We start from the raw sequence: 17094 nt of genomic DNA on the forward strand, positions 1-17094 counted from the left end.
GGGAGCAGAAGGAACAAACAGATCTTGGATCACAACCCAATGGGATGTGCAGCACTTCCCATTAGGGGAGCACCTTGCCTTGCAATGAAGCTGATCAGGAAATAATAAGATGGAGTAAATCCAGAAGGTCCCAGTGCCAGCTTCATTCTGGGCTCTAACAACACAATCCAAACCTTTCAATTTGGGATGGGAGAGTGTTATCGACACAACACGTTAAGCAACCTTAACTCCAGTGAGCAATGGCACCAGTAAAACACTTGTTTATTAGCAGAATGCATCTGATCTCAAAGGCCTGCATGACAAGTTCATTACATATCAATTTAATTAGCTGATTTACATTTAATTTACATTTCAATTAATGTCTTTAGCAACAAAACGTTGCCGTAATAGGGTAATTGCCTATTAGGCAATATGTAAAAGAATAAATAGTTGCATTCTGAGGAAGAATTCCTATTTTCAATTTTTTATTACCATAAATAACCTAAATAATTATTGCTCTTAAGGGGCCACGTCCTAGCTCCCTTCTGGGCCTAATTATAAAGACTTAGTACCTCATTAGGCAAAATGGTTTCAGAGTCACAGAAAAACATTACTCTAATCGTGACTCATTAGTTTCAACAAAAGAGGGGAAAACTGAAAAGTCGGCAAATTTTGCCATATTAGTCTTGTGGTTCATAAGCAGCAGAACATTTGAGAAGTGGCTCTTACAGCTGTGTAGGCGTTTCTGTCACAAAGTCCTGTTTTCAGAGGAGTTTTTTGGTGGAACTTTGGTCATTAAAAGAGAGTCATGTCCAACTGGAAAACCTGGCACATGCAGCCCTGATGTGGAGTGAGAACTTGAGCAAACTTTTGGGTTTCTGATCCCTGGAAGCTCATCTTTCCCCTCCCAGCCATGAGCACAGGTGGCTTGGTTTGAGGGTATAATGTAGGGCTCATCTTCCACCATGCCAGAAGAGTTGCCTTCATCACCATAATATATTCCAATGCATTGAAAATGGACAAATGATTTATAGGTTTCATTTGAATTCAATGGTGTTTTATCACTGTGTAAAATTTACTGCAGGCTTGGGTGTGACCAAACTGCGACTTTAAGGCTTTCAGTGTTGGATCTACTGATGTAAAGCACTAATCTCATATATGCTCATTCTGACGGATTAAATTTGTTTAAAAAAAACATGGAAGGTTTTGTGTAGTGCTGGTGGGGTTTATGCTACATTAGGCATTGCCTCTCTGTGCTAAGCTAACATTACACTGGATCCAGAATGCTCTGTTCTTCTGGCAGCCAGTGGAAAGCCAACACTGGAGCACCAAGCTGGCACAAAGTGTGTGTCAGAAGCTCTGGCTGATTTGAGGGACATGTCTGTGCTTTGTTTGGATGAAGTTCATTCTGCTGGAGGTTCAGTGGTGCAGAGATTCAGAACTGATGAGTGGAACTAAGGGCACTGATTGCAGTTGCTTAAAATTATGCCATGTGAGGAAATAAAAAGGGACTAGTTAAGATATTGTTTAGCAAATAATAAATTAATAATATTCTAAGAATACATAGAGCATTTAAAATGAAAATGTTTAAATAATGAGAAAACAACCTTTTCATATAGTGTTAGTTTTCTCATTAACCTTTAATGATGATTCATATGTAAAAGAAACACAAACAGAGCTAGAAATAGGATTGTTAATTATAGCACTGCACAGCCTCTAAAAACAGATAATTGGTGGGGGTTCTCCTTTTTCCTCTTTTTTATTTTTCCTTTTTTTTCCCCCCTTTTTTAGTGACTAGGTGTTAGTATCCTCATTTTACAGGGAGTTAAACTGTCAGCACAGAAATGTTAAGGGATGTTTCATATCTCAGAGCTGTAATAAGACCCCCTACCCTTATTCCAGCCATCCTGCTCTAATGTTTACTGAAGTCAGCAATGTGTTTAGTGGATTTTGGAACTCATCTTGAACCTCAAGACCTTCAGCCCACTCCTGACTGTCCAATACTGCGCCAGCTTCTTACCTGGTGTAACTCAGCCAACTCTGGAGGCAATTCATCTGCACTCTGTTTTTGGGCAAATTTATTGCCAGAGACTGGGCAAGGTCTAGTTCCTTACTACTTAACTTACCTATAACAAGGTACTGTGTGTATATACCATTAAGACAGTGAAAAAAAAACAGGTAGGAGTCATTTTCTTATAATACTAAGTGCACTCTTTCACTAGGATAACAGTGCTAGAGAGAGAGGGAGAGAGAGAGAGAAAGAGAAGCTTCCATTTCCAAAAAATGTCTTATTACCTTCAAAAGTTAATTACTCAGGATTCAGATGTATTTTCTGCTATTCTGCATTTTATTTTTGCCCCCACACCTGATGGATCTGGAATTCTCTTTTGAGCTGCTAACCCAAAAGCTCATTTAAAACCTTCCCTACTTTCCCATGTCTCTGATTAACACTAATCCACTCTACCCTTTCTTTTCCTACAGCTTCTTATGCTCACTCCTTGCTGCAGCCTGCAAGAATTCTAATTGGCATCTGCTCTTCTTTGTGGGTTTCCATTTTTTTTCTTTCTTCCTGCTCCATTTTCTCTCTGTCGCTATCTGGGCTGCTCTATACCATCCTGTTATACTTTTTAGCCTAGATCTGCCTAGTGCTCTAAAGGATTTGATGATTTTCTTTAGGAAGAACTCTAATAATAGCCACAATCCTGCCCCTTTACAAATCTTCTTACAATGAAAAAGAAAATGTTCTGCCCTCCAAAGTGAATTCCATTGAAAACCAAATGTTCTTGTCATTAAAAAAAAAAAAATAAAAAATATATAAAATATTCCTCTCTGTTCCTGATGGATTGGAGACATTTTAAAGGAGAAATGTTATAATTTATGGGGAATTTGAGCATAGCTCTCAGAGCTTCCTATTAGAAACTGGAACTTCAATTATTATTTTGAAACAGAATTTTAGGTTTTTTTCTCTAATATAAAAAGCCGCAATTTATAACAGGAAAACAAGCCAGCGAGAAAGCCCTTGAGGTCCTCTAGTGACTCTGCTATTGTCAATCAAAATAACAGGGAAGATGCTCAAACACTGCTACTTTAATGGGCAGAGGGACAAAACTCCTGACACACTGCAGAGGCTTTTGGAAAACAAGTGCCTGATGCCATCTGAGCTGGGCGAGGCTGGCGCAAGCCGGAGCCTTTATCTGGATGTGATGGATTTTGAGCTTTAACTGCCGTTCCAGGTGGCCTGTGCCAAACCTGTGACTTCTCAGCCCCTATTCAGCTGCTGCCTCAGCCTGGCTGCCCAGAGGTGAAGCTTTCCTCCCTGCAGATACAGAAGCCTTAGGAGCTGGCATTCCCTGGGCAGTGCCAGGTGCTGCAGGGCACAGGCTCCAAGGCAAATCGTTCAGAGCCCTCCACCCTGATCTCTGCTCAGTAAGCACTATTTACCATTATTTGTTTAAATGCTGTACAGAGTCACAACATTCACAGACAGAACATACTGTTAGATCGTCAGGGCAGCCTCCTGTACATCACAGGCCATTAAATACTGTTGTCAATCTTCTTTTTGTTTGGCTAAAATATGTTTTGTTTCAACAAAAGCATTTCTTTTGTCAGCTTCTCATTTTCCTTTGGTATTGTCAGGAAATGGAGAATTCGTTTTCCCTTTGATAGCCTGTTCCAGTGGTTACTCCCTTTCTCTGTTGCAATATAATGCCAAATATCTAATTCAATTTTTTTCTAGCTTCAGCCTCCAGCAACTGTTTCTTGCTATGCCTTTCCCAGTTAAATTAAATATCCATAGAGTATTCTGGGTTTTCCAACACAAAGGTACTATCTATTGTAATCAAGCCACAGTTTTTGGCTTTCTGCTCAGACCACTGGGCTCTGGCTCCTGCAGCCAGAGTCGTTGTGGTTGACTTTCCATCAGCAGAGAATCTTCCCTACAGAGCACTTTTGGATACTACCAAGCTGCTCAGAACTATTGCAGGACAAGAGTCATTGTCTCTGGGATGGCAGAAGAACAGACAAGAATAGTGAGTAATTTTTGCTTCCTCCATGACCGTTGTCTTGAGTTGATTTGCCAAGCCAACAATGTTCTTTTCTTTGCTTTTTAAATACAAAGCTGTACATACATAAGGAATAAAAAGCTCTAATTTATTCTGTGAAAGTGTTCATCAAGTGAGAGACAGGACTCTGGAAAAAGATTAAGAGCTTACATTTTTCATTTGACTTATTTCACATAAAATTTCATAGAGGATAAAATGATGGGAGGCAAAGAAGCAATGATATTTCTGTTTTATCTCTTTCTAAGGACCATAAATCTTTCTGAAGTATCATTAATTATAGCAGCACCATTCACAACGCTATTGTTAAGGGTCTATCAGCAGTCCCATTATAAAGCCCTATTTTCAGGGGTTTATAACTTGGTTAGAAGAATTTTGTTTCTGGCAAAAACTTTACTGGGGCAATGTCTCCATCTAAGACAATTTATTTTAAATGTAAAGCACAAAGAAAAAATGTTACCTCTTCTGAACCAAGTAAAAGAGAGACTAGGAACTTTCTGGGTACAAAGCTAATGCTGTCTTGGCTGATTGAATTTGTGCCATCTGTGAATTCCTAAGACTGTATTCAAAGAAGTTATCTCTTAGATGAATTTAGATGATTCCTTTACAACACAAGTTTCCAATTACTACAACTGAATTCAAGATCTGCAATATTCCTCTAGTGGCTGTAATCAAATCAGGTTTGATTTCTTTAGCTGCAGCCAGTTGAGAAAGAATTTAGCAGACCTGGAAAACAGCTTACATGTTGAGATAACTTCAGTGTCTTTAGACAGCTTGCCTATTTTTTTGTTGCAGAGAATCAAGAATGAGTGAAGCTAATGCTCACACACACCAAAGTGAGTATTGACTTAGCAGCAATATGGAGGAATTGCTCTGTCATGGCTGAGCCACAGTGAAATGTTAAAGAGGCACCGAGTTTCTCCAGATGTGCAGTGAAAAAGCTCTGCAAAAGGCACTGGTGAGAGTGGGAAGGCACGGTGAAGAAAGGTCACTGCTTCACCTACATAAAAACATGAGCAGGTGGCCTTTTCCCTGTAGCAACTCGTAGATTCATCAAGAAAGTCAAAAGCTCTGCCCAGCTGTGTCTTTGCACATCGGGAAAGAACACGACGCTCAATAGGACGGAATCAACAAAATCATTGTGGCCTTTTTTGAAAGCAATAGATATTAATGAATGGGAACTTATGGGCAACTTTTTTTTTCCTGCTTTAAAGTAGAAAATGTATTTTGTGAGGATTGTGCTGACACCCTCAGGTAATCTCCATCCTCTGTCTTCATCAATAATCTAGCACTCTACCTTTCCCTGTTACATTATTGTCTGCAGTAATGCAATTCGCTTCAGTCCCCTTAGATCCTATTAAAATCTCTCACTTCACAAAATTCTTCCAGCTCTTCTCTATAGTGCTCTGGGATTATTTAGTCTTAACTTCTGCTGCCTATTTTCCTCTACTACAATTCTTTGCACAGGGACTGACTTTTGTGGATTGCACATTTAACCTCACAGCAAGTTGGAAGATCAAAATTCATGCATGGGGGTATCGTCCAGTGGGGTCCCCAGAGCACTGTTTGGAACACTGTTGAATGTATCTTGTGATAACAAACTCCACTATCTAAAGTATCTTCTTCCACCAGTTTTAATTTTGTTGTCTTTTAATTTCACTGCACATGTCCTTTGAAAGGATAAATAGGCATGGGTAAACAGAATAACTTATTTCTACATGTTATTCAATCCCTTATGTACCTCCTTTGTGTTACATCTTATTTTTCTCCTCTCGAAAGTAAAACAGACTTAATGTTTTGTTTGTTTGGCTTTCTAATATGGAAATCTTACCATATCCTGTAATTTATTGCTGTTATTTGAGCAGATGCCTTCCTGGAATTCTCCTCAGTTATTAATGGTAAGTCAGTCATGCTCAGTGATGACATCTAAATAACAGGCTCGACATGCAGGAACAGAGATGTCTCCTCTGGCTGCCTGGGCTACATCAGGGGCTCAAAGCAGGCAGAAATGGACCTCTGAACACATTCCTAAGAACTGTAGCAGAGGGTGGCAAAATGTGGAAAGCTCCTTTATTCCCTTCACTCTGATTGCCAGGATGACTGTGAAATACCACTTTTCACCCCGTGTTCTGCTTCCTAAGAAATGGAGAAAACCATTCCTGGTTTCTTAGCTATAAGTGAGACTGGTTTCTGAGCTGTAAGTGACAAGCTCAGTGATGTTAGGCTTGCTCTCTGATCTCCAGTCTGATCTGATCTAATTCTGTGTAACCTCAGTATTTCTTAGATTCTGAACTGTACAATACCCACTGTTTGCAAACTGACTCTTCCAGTTTTTCCTACTTTACCTATTTTGTACCATATTTCAATGCACTGAAGCTCCTGATGCCTGACCATCACCAGAACTGCAATAATATGATATAAATCTTGTGGTAATTATCTCAAACCAGTGCAATTTCAATCTTTTAGCAGTTGCTTCTAGTTTTTAGTGGTAGAAATAAGAGCAAAATTGAGTATTTTGATGACATCACAGCTCTTCTCTAGCAGCCATGCTGGAGGGCCCAGAGGACAGGAAAAGCTGAAGCCCATAACTGGAGGAGATTGTAAAAAGAAAAAATAACACAAAGCAGAGCAGTCATTCAGAGTCTTTTAATACATGGAACTAAGTATAAGTAGTATTACAAGGAGATTTACTGCTGTAAAAGCAAAGGAATTTGTGTGCTTTCACAGCAGGGAAACTTTACAGCAGTTAAAATCTCAGGTCTATTACAGAAGCAAGCACTTTTTTTGTTGCTTTGGTTAACACTTTTTTCTTATTAGAAATGGGGTTTTTTCTTATTAGAAATGGGTTTTTACTAGAAGTCAAGGTTTTCCCTCCTTGTCCCCCAGATTCCTGTATCACTGTTCCTGCAATGCAAATGCAAGTCTAAATCATGCATTTAACAAAAATGAGAAGCTCCAGCTGGGTCTTGCACTGCTGCAGAAAAGGCTGGAGAGGAAAGCCGTGCAGCAGCACCAGCCTTTCTTCCCAAGGCCCAGCAGGGCAAAGGGGCAAAAGCTCTGCAGACCAGAAGGTTTGCCAAGGAAAAGCACTGAAATTCATCATTGCCTTATCACTTTGGACAAGCTTTCTGTCCTGCCTTGTGCTCCTTTTTCAAGGGCTATAAAGTACTTCTGTTCCAGGGCACTGCACATGGATATTAAATTCTCATCACAAACACGATACCATTTTTGATTTCAGCATTTATCTATCTTCTGTTCTTATATGGCCACACTTACCATAATATCTTACTTCACAATCTTTAACACATTATTTATCCCTCTAAAAAGCATGTATATGAAAGGTAGCTGAAAATAAGCAATAAACCATTTTAATACTGTTACCATCTGAAGCTATGGATCTGTGAGAATTTTCTTCTCATTAACTCTGGAATGCTATTCATAACCTTGAGACTGATAATGCTTTAGAAAATTATTTTATCCAAGAGTAAGCCCCTCCTCAATATATGTACTAGAAGTCTACAGAAAAATTTTCAGGCCCTAAACACAGAATCTTTTGCTAAGACAAAAAAAAAAAAAAAAAAATTAAAAAAAAAAAAAAAAAAAAAAAAAATCAAAACCCAAACCACACCCTAAAAAAGACCCAAAACCAGCTAAACAGAAATAAACTAGAAACCTGCCCCCACACCTCAGAGCTGTTACAGAAGTCACATTAATGAAAAGAAGGCCTGCTTTTCCAATCTTTTATTTATTTTAAAAGATTGGCATGAAGTATTAGTAGTGATATTTAATCTATCCATAGATTTCACTTTTGTCTGTACTGGCATATTATGTTCTTTGCTGTTTCCTTAAAAAAAATAATAAAAAAAGGCTGTTTCTTTCCAGATCACTTAGCATGATTTTTCTTTGAAATTGTAAAATTAAAATAAAGCCAAGGGATACATTTGAGCCACTGCTTTCTTTTGGAAGCAATTAAAATTTTCTCTCCTCTCTACAGCTGTACTTGTGAACCTGGAAAGAATATTTAAAGCCTGAAATCCCCTCATGGTATGAGGCTGAAACAACTTGCACTTGCCAAAAGAGAAAATCAGACTATTTTGGTGTTGGATGGGATTATAAATACTCTGAAAACAACTGAGCAGCGGAGACATAGGGGAATATCCTTGATATGACCAAAATGGTGAAGATGAACGAAATAAATTTGAGTTTGTCGGAGGGTAGGAATAAACAGACAGTCTATTATTATATGAGCATGCAGACAGGTCTTCAAAGATGGCACCAGAGGACATGAAAATGGGATACTTGAGTCAAAAGGGCCCAGATGACTACAACACAATGCAGATGAATTGCATCAAAAGAGAAAAGAAGAAGAAAAAAAAAAATTAAGCATGGAAACTCAGTACTTTTTAGCTATTTTAGCCTGGAGTTGTATAAAACTTGGTTGAGACCCTTCTGCTGAAGAGAAGGCTCTCTCTGCACCTTTCTGCAGGAGGACCAAGAAGCTGGAGGAATCTGGCACATCTGGAGGTTCACATTCCTCCGGGATGCCCCAAAGCAGCCCCATCCTCACCTGTGACCTGTCTGGTTCCCTGCCCCACTCTGGACACTTTGTGCTTTCACACCAGTGCTCCACCACCCATCACTGTCACTGTCCAACCTTCAGCAGGCAGCGGCTGGAAATTGTATTTTATATACTATTTATCACTTTTGGTGCACTCCAGCACCCTCCAGTAGCTCCACAAGTCCCTGTGAGGAGTGCCAGGATGAGCCAGCCTGAGGTCGGGAAGTGGGAAGGTGGGAGAATCAGAGCAGGTTGTGGGATGGATGAGCAGGGACGTGGGACAGGATCAGCGACAGGACAAGAGAACACTTAAAAGTGCGCCAGGGGACGTTTAGGTTGGAAATTGGGAAAAATCTCTTCATGGAAAGGATGATTAAACACTGGAACGGGCAGTGGTGGAGCCACAGTCACTGGAAGGTTTTAGGGAAAGATGGGACATGCGATGGTCTGGCTGAGACAGTGGTGTTCAGATATAGGTTTGTCCTGGGTTGCAGTGTGGGATGTACACAAACTAATTATTCTATCACCCTCTTTATGAACTGTTAAACCAGGTGGGCTAGTGTTTTCCCAAGCCCCTGCCTTTGGGGTGTCTTCTGCTAATGGCCCATCAACGCCTGGCCCATGACTCACAGGTAACTCCCTCCAGGGGTTATCTCTGTTTAATGGGCCATCAAGGACCCACTTCACACTCATCATCCCATTGTGAGATGCTCTGCCCAGGGGGAGGAGTCAAGCATTCCCACCTGGATATAATCTGGGATTTGGGACAGGACAAGCAGCCCTGACCCACTGGATTCCCAGAGGACCAGAGCTACCAGACCTTTCTATGGGATCACTGCTTCAGGAAGAGCACCTCACCTGGACTGCTTCCACCACCCTGCTCAGGTTGTATTCTGACTCTGTCAGTGGTCTTTTGTGTTATTGCATTTATTTTATTTTATTTTATTTTATTTTATTTTATTTTATTTTATTTTATTTTATTTTATTTTATTTTTACCTTTTTACCTTTGTTCTTATTAAATTGTATCTCTGACTTGGAGCCTCTCACTCGTTTTGCTTTCAAACCACAACAAGGTTGGACACGGCGACCTCAGAGATCTTTTCCCACTGAACTGACCCCGTGAGAGCAGGAGGGCCTGTGGAGAGCAGTAAGAACCTGAGAGGAAGGGAACATGGGCCCAGGGAACGGTGTGGGCAGGGCCAGCGATGGCGCCGAGCCCGGGGCGGGGCGAGCCCGGGGACGGGCAGGGGAGGGAAGGAGGGGAAGCCGCCCCCGGGGAGGGCGGAGCGGCCGCGCCCCGGTTACCGTGACAACGGCGTCGGCAGAGCCCGAGCGGCCCGGAGCTGGCAGGCCCCGGCGCCCGCCCATGCCGCGGAAAGCGCTGCGCTGCGTCCTGCAGCTGGAGCTGCGCTCGGTGAGTGCCCGGGCCGCGCTGCCCTGCCCGCCTGGCCCGGCGGGACAAGCCGCGCTCGGCTCTTCCGGCAGCGCCGCCCGCCCCGCGTTCCTCTCCCGGCCGCCGCCCCGCGATCCCGGCCCGGCCGAGCCTCTGTGGGGCTGCTCCGGGCCGTGATCCGCCCGGCATTCCGGCCGCTGTGTGTGGGTATCCCCCGGCAGCTGGTGTTGGCAGCCGCGGTCCCCCTCCTCAGATCCCGTTTTCCTGTGGAAAAGTTGTGGGGGGTGTTTGTCCCCTGTGCCCCCGCCCTTCCGCTGGGGGTAGCGACAGCCCTGCCGCTCTGGAGTTCTCGTTTTCCTGTGCAAAATAATGGCTTTTAAAACACACTGATTCTTGGGAAGCTGTGGGGTGTAGGGAAAAGCACTCTCAGGGAAAACAAAAAAGTAAAAGAAAAAAGCCAAGACCAAAACAAGTCCCCGGAAAGAGCGGCTCGTTCATAACAAAAGCCACCCTGTGACAGGGCGGGATGTGGCGCTGGGCAGCTCTGAACACATGGCGGGGAGTGGGGTCAGAAAGCGGGAAAGTAGAAAGTTTTGACATTAATCATGTTAGGATCGTTCTCTTTGCACTATGCAAAGTTTTCTGCTTATATCCAAGCTGGGAACACAGCAAGAAGCTGTATCTCCGTAAAACTTTTCAGAAGTAGCTGTGTTAGGCAGTGCCCTGTTACCCTGGAGTCGGTGGCTTTATATGCCCTGGTCCTGTAATGAAGAACAAGCACTGCCATATACGTGTGTATATATATAAATATATATATACACACGTGTGTGTGTGTATATATATATGTGTGTGTGTATATATATATGTGTGTGTGTATATATATATATGTATGTGTGTGTATATATATATTTTATATATATATATATATATATAATATATATATGCTGCTGAGAGGAAAACACGAGATGCCATCCACAAAACTCGAGTGCAGAACCAGGAAGTATATCCTGTGAAATTCCTGGTTGCTTAGCTACCCTTGTGTCCCAGACCTGAGTGTCTGCTCTGAAGCAGAGCCGTGGATTTCCACACACGGATGGCGAGGGTGCCACCCCAGCAGTGTTGCTGTGCTGTCTCAACAGCTGGTGTTTGTCTCCACCATGCCAAGGCCTGCTTGGATCCCAGAGCAGAGCAATGTGCTTCCCTTTTCTGTGAGCTCTTCCTGTGCCAGGAGTGAACACAGGGGAGGCATTTCCTCAGGGTCAAGTTTTCATTTTTTGTTATTTACCCTGCTCTCAAGGCTAAAAATAAGAATGGAAAGAGGCTACTCTTACACAAATGTCAACGCTGGCTTTTCACTTTTCACTTCACTTTCATCTTTTCTTTCCTTCCCGTTTACTCACTTGATGTGTCAAGGTTTTTTTGGACAGCATTTCTTTCATTTCCCAGTTGATCTTTATCAGCTAAAGCAACCTGGTATTTTTGGTAGTATTTTGTGTGATGGACTCACCAGCCTTCTAATCATCTTAGGGATGGGAGCTGCTCTTCCACTTTGAATTTGCATTGATCAGAGTCAGAATTGAACTCTACATTCCAAATGGAGTCTTGCTTTTGTCTTAAGTGATTTAGGGAAAAAAAAAGAGTCCAACTTTCATCCTATATATCTTAATTGAGTCAGGGTCATTAAAAATGTTAAAAGACAGGAATCCCAGTATACAAAGAGGAATATTTTTAATGGCAACCTCAGCTTGATACCTCCTGTGTTTTGCACATTATTGATACTATTTGGCCAGTTCTGTACCACCTTTGATACTAACTCGTCTAATAACTAGTCTTACCTTTTTCATCATAAATAATAATTTCTCATGATGTTATATTTCTGGATACCCTTTATCCTGAAAGTGGATTTTCAGGAAAATGTAGATTTTTTTTCTTGGTTGATCTGTTTTTATGGAATGTGTCCTGCTGGGTTTTTTTTTTCTAGTGATGTTTTCATCCATATCTTTATTTTTGAATACTTAAATATTTCAATCAATGGGGTTATCAATTTTCAGATCTCTCTTTCTGTCTCACATGGTCCTTGTGTTTGTTATTTTTCAGCAGATTCTACGTTCCCAGTTTTCATTACATTTCATTTAAGAGAAATTGCATTCTTTCACAACATACTAGGATTGAAGATGAAGATGATTCAGCTTCCCTGTGGCTTCTTGGTCCAGGCCTAGTGCATGTTGGGTGACTTTTGTTTCCATCATTTAATTCTTTGAGTTGTCTACTTTCTCCTGTGTTAAATTTTATTAAAAGCAAGGCAAAATATTCAGTTGCGTTTGGGACATAGATTTGTTAGCTTTCACATCTTGGCTGATTTATGCTATGTCCAGTAATTCTCTCTTTGTTTGCTTTATTTGTGACCAAAGTCTTGTCCAAATTTCTGATTTATTTTCTTGCCCTTTTTACAGTACTCTGCATATTTCCCTACCCTTTTTGAAGTCTGTCCAGTTGTGTCAGAAGTTCTTCCCTCTTTGTTTTTCTCTTGCTTTAGGATACAGATGGATTTTGCTCCCTTTGACTTAATGAAATTCCAAGATCTTCTCCAATGTGAGTCCAACAGGCCTTTGGTTTGTCTTGCCGGTAGTTTTCTTTGTTTCTCTTCTGAAATGGAAGGCCTTACTTAAAGACTAAGTATTTTTTTAGTTTGGTTTGTCCTGCCAGGGACTGTGTGTAATAAGTGCTCTAGAGCATTAAGATCAGTAGAATTCTGTCCTTTTCTGTGAGCTTCATTCAGTGATTTCTTTATGGCTATTTGTGATGTCCCAGCAGTGGGATTGGTACACATTTCCCCATCCCCCTGGGATCTTTCAGCAGAGATGTCCAGGATAACACCATCCTAGAAATTTCTCATGGTCCTTGGGGTTGCCTTGGGAGGTCAGTTAATTGCAGCACTGATATCCCTCTTCCTTAGCTGATCCACAGATAACACTATTACAGTCTTTAAAATAGTCCCTCATCCTGCTGAAGCAGTCTGCAGGCAGATAAGAGCCTCAGTTTGTCTCCCCAGTGTTCTGCAGCTCTGCATCTTACAGAGTAGGTGCCATGAACTGCAGATATGCATGTGTCATTCCTTTTTGGAAGTGCTTTAAACTTACATGGCCACGAAGATTTGGTGCTCCAGCCCCGGTAATGAATTGTGCACTTTATCTCCAGGGTAGTAGACTCACAAGTTTCCACATGTGCTATATTGGCCCACAGGCTCATTTGTAAGAATTTGTTTTCTTTTTACAGGATAGCCAGAAAAAATGGCACCTGTTGTTGGCAGGTTTGCCCATTTCAGCATCTTCAGATCTCAATAAGCAGGCAAACATTGGTTCCCTTCTCTAAAGTGAAAGGCACAAAACTCCAGCTAAAAATGGTTGTAAATTCTACAAAAATGTCGAAGACAAAAGTGAGAAGTAAAGCTGATACGACATGTAGTATGGAGATCTTTCCTTGTATGAATGAAATCTGTCTCTCTCACTCCTGTTCACACTTGCAACTGCATGAGTGTCATGCAAGCTGTTTAATGCTTGACAGACTGTTTCAATTGGGTTATCCATTATTCTGGCACTTTCCTTGTAGATTTGAAGCCCTCATTTACATGGAGAGGAAATTCTTTTTTTTCTTCTCACATATTTGTGAGTAGAAGAACTATTTTTTACCTTATACTTTATCTGTAGTGATCTATCACACATTGTTTTCATTTAGTTCTTCTATCTGTTTTTCTGGTGTTTATATAGGATTTTTTTTTTAATGCAGTTAGGATTTCTCAAGCAAAATGTTCACTTGGAAGTAGGAGACTGTAACCAAACCACTTATTTTAATTCCCATCACTCTCCTCCTTTGTCTTTCTACCTAGCAATTGAAAGTCTGAACACTTTCTTCAGGAATCTTATATTGGAAGAGACAACCTCCTATTCCTAATACTGACATAAAAAATGAACAGGAGACCTTAAGTGAAAGGTGTCAATTCTCTGTCAGGGAAATAAATCCACATGGTTTGGAGAAAATAGCAAATAGTTTTGTAATGAGTTGTGTACATTCTTGCAATCAGAGCTTTAAAAACAGCTTTTTACTTAAAGAATTTAGGAATTGTGTAGAGAAAGTTGAGACATTTGTGGCAGTTTAACGAGAAGCCCTCCCTGCTTTTAGTTTAAAGATGGCCAAACTTCCCAGAGAAAGGAAGAAATGTTTCTGGTAGTAATGGAACAACAGTTGCTTTTTCTCATTTACAGGTAAATTTTCAAATACACTTGACCTTTCTGGTGGCTGGACAGTATATGGATATCTAAGCATGTAAATTTACCAGCTTCATTCTGTAGTTAGGCTGAAGATTGAGTGGTTTTTTTTTTTTTTTTTTGTGTATTGGCATCATGTAGGCTTCATTCTACATGTGTCTTCATATAGAAGATGATTATACCTTACACAGTCAATGCATGCCTTTAACTTTATTAACCAAGCCTTGGGTTTCAGTTTTGGTTGAAGACAATGGAGTGTGTTTACTTAAGCAAGAAGAATTTGGTCCTGGTTGTTTTAAAATGGTGATGTTTTTTTCCTGGCCAGTCTGTACAAATAGAATTACTTTAGAGAAGAATTATTTTCACTCTAGTCTGTTATATCCTGGCTTTCACAAATCAACCATTTCAATCCTGACTGTTTCATTTTTATCTTGAAAACAGCCATTACTTGTCTAGCTAAAGTTCAGTTTGTTTAATGAGTGTGCTGCTCCTACAGATAACTTGTCCTGGAGTGGTGCTGAAAGACAAACAAGAACTTTATCTCAGTGTCTTTGTACTTGGGAAGTACAAAAAAACTGAATGTGTCCCTGCAGTGTTCCCACTCTTCTTTCAAGAAAGACTGCTGTTTGAAAAGGTAAGATATGTCAAGGGCTGATACAACCCAAATAAACCCCATCACAAATTCCACAAAAATTGTCTGCAAAACCCATGAGCACAAATAATCGCACTGAGAGCTCCTAGTTTTCTTTAGTACAGAGGAGGGGTGTGCCTGTATTATCCATATGGGAACTCAAGAATTATGTATACTGAAGATTCTAGTGTATGATGAGACTTTTTAGGTGTTTGTTGATTCTTTTGTGAACTGCCCTTCCTCAGTGAATGTTTTCCTCACTTGAAAGGGACTGAATGTTTTTGTTCTAAAAATTATGGCAGGGTGAAGAACAGAGACTGTACAATATAGGAGAGGCAACTTAATTTAGTAGAAAGATAAAATAGCAGCTCAAGCCTTTTTGGTGACATCTTACTCCCTTTGAGATACTTTTTTCATGGTTTGTCACCAGAATTCCCAGATTGGTACTCTGGCCCTGTAATTTATAGTTGTTTATCACATATTCTGAGTCCCTACCAGCTTCATTATTAGTACCACAGGGATAATGAAACACAGTATCTTACAGATATGATCTGGCTTCTTCACTACCTATGAATAATAATACTTTGCCCTTTCTAGTTCTTTTCCTTTAAACATTCCCCAGCACTTTGAAAACCAGGCTGACTAAACTTGCTCAGAGTGAAATGGATAAGAAACAAACAGTGGTAATTTCGCTACCTATGTAGAGGAGAAAATACCATCATTCTTTAAAGGCAAAACCCAAAAACTTCTTAAGGGGAATGTACTCAATGCTGTTTTCAGTGTAATGTAAGGGATCTCCATCCAGTGCAACAACCTCCCCTATTCCTTGCTGTTTATTCACACAGGATTCATGTTAAAAAAAAACTGAACAGGAGAATGAAAAGTCACCTTTGTGAAAATGAAGCTTAAAGCATTACTAATAAATTAGAGAACATTGATCAGATTTGTAGTACATTCAGCAATTTATGTTTCTCTCTTGAAATTTTCTTAGACTGCTTACCTTTACATCTTCAATTCTTCACAATAAATTATTTCTGTTATTTATATACAGAGAGGGAACTCTGTATGGATAGAAAGCATATAACAAGAACTGCTGGCTTTCTATGAATTTGATCATGTTCCAAATGATAATTTTAGTATCCTTTCTTTTTCAAGTGGGGATAGGACTCTTGACAACCATCTTGGCATGGAAGAGCATTGATTTTTTGAGGTTTTTTCCTTCTGTTTCCCCAGAGGTCCTTCTAAATACTTGGACTGTGGCATCATCATCATTATTATTATTATTATCGTCATTATTATTATCATTATTTTCATTATTATTTTTAAATTTTTTTCAGGCATTTGCTAATATAGTTGATCCTGGAGACCTTGTGAAGTTACTGGAGTGTAAGTTCTGGTTTTTTGTATACTAGTTGTATCCATTAATGCCATGAATATATGGGCTCTAAAAGATGTTTTGGAGGTTTTAAGGATGTGATAGTTTTCTATCAGGAGCCTGTTCTCTGAATATCTAGTGGGTAACTACTACTATTTAACAAAATGCCTCTAGAAATGTGTGTTACATGCTTTGGGACAGGAAAAGGGTAAAAAGTCATAAGTGATCAAAAGTCCAGCTGATTATCTGGTAGTGGGTTCCTTTATATGGTTGTTTATTTGATTAATTTTCAAATTATAAAAGGATAAACCCCCAATTTTTGTAAAAATATTCTTTTAATTTTTAAGAAAATTATGTCTTGCTACATGTGTATAATGAATTGTGATGAGAAAACACTGACCCAAACTCAAACTGCAGGAATATGCACCCTCACATGGGATTTATCTGTAAAAGGGACAAAGCTTGCAAAATCTTTAAAAGAGGACAAAATTGGCCTGAGATGGAGTTTACCAAGTTCTAAGTCAGATTTAGTGTTGTCATTTGTACCCTGCTAATGCCATTGTGTTCATATATGATATTTATGCAAGCTGTACTTAATTTTATCTTATTATTGGTGTGGTGGAGATAGTGCAGTGATATACAGTGCTGTGGAGCATAAATCAGTGATCCATTTTTGGGGGGCTTTGACTATGGGAATTTTCATTTTAGGTTTTTTTTTTTAACTCATGAAAAAACTTTTTTCCCTTCTAGTTGACACAGCAGTACTTGAACTAATACAGCTCATTCCTCCAGGTATTGTATCAGTCTTTTCATAAATTATGTAGTTTAATAGGT

The 17094-nt window shown here is 40.1% G+C and overlaps 1 protein-coding gene across 2 annotated transcripts in view; it reads left to right on the forward strand.

Annotated features, from left to right (window-relative positions):
- The first annotated feature begins 9924 nt into the window (after nt 1–9924).
- The window catches only part of SPATA6 (spermatogenesis associated 6), a 41975-nt gene continuing 34805 nt past the window's right edge, over nt 9925–17094 (forward strand). For both annotated transcript variants that reach the window (XM_083867762.1, XM_083867763.1), the window contains exons 1-4: nt 9925–10010; nt 14751–14888; nt 16223–16271; nt 17011–17052. In XM_083867762.1, coding sequence (XP_083723888.1) covers nt 9963–10010; nt 14751–14888; nt 16223–16271; nt 17011–17052 — 277 coding nt within the window. In that variant the 5' untranslated portion in view covers nt 9925–9962. The remainder of the gene's footprint in view (nt 10011–14750; nt 14889–16222; nt 16272–17010; nt 17053–17094) is intronic.

Source organism: Zosterops lateralis, assembly GCF_965231275.1.
Source record: "Zosterops lateralis genome assembly, chromosome: 9".
NCBI lineage: Eukaryota > Metazoa > Chordata > Aves > Passeriformes > Zosteropidae > Zosterops > Zosterops lateralis.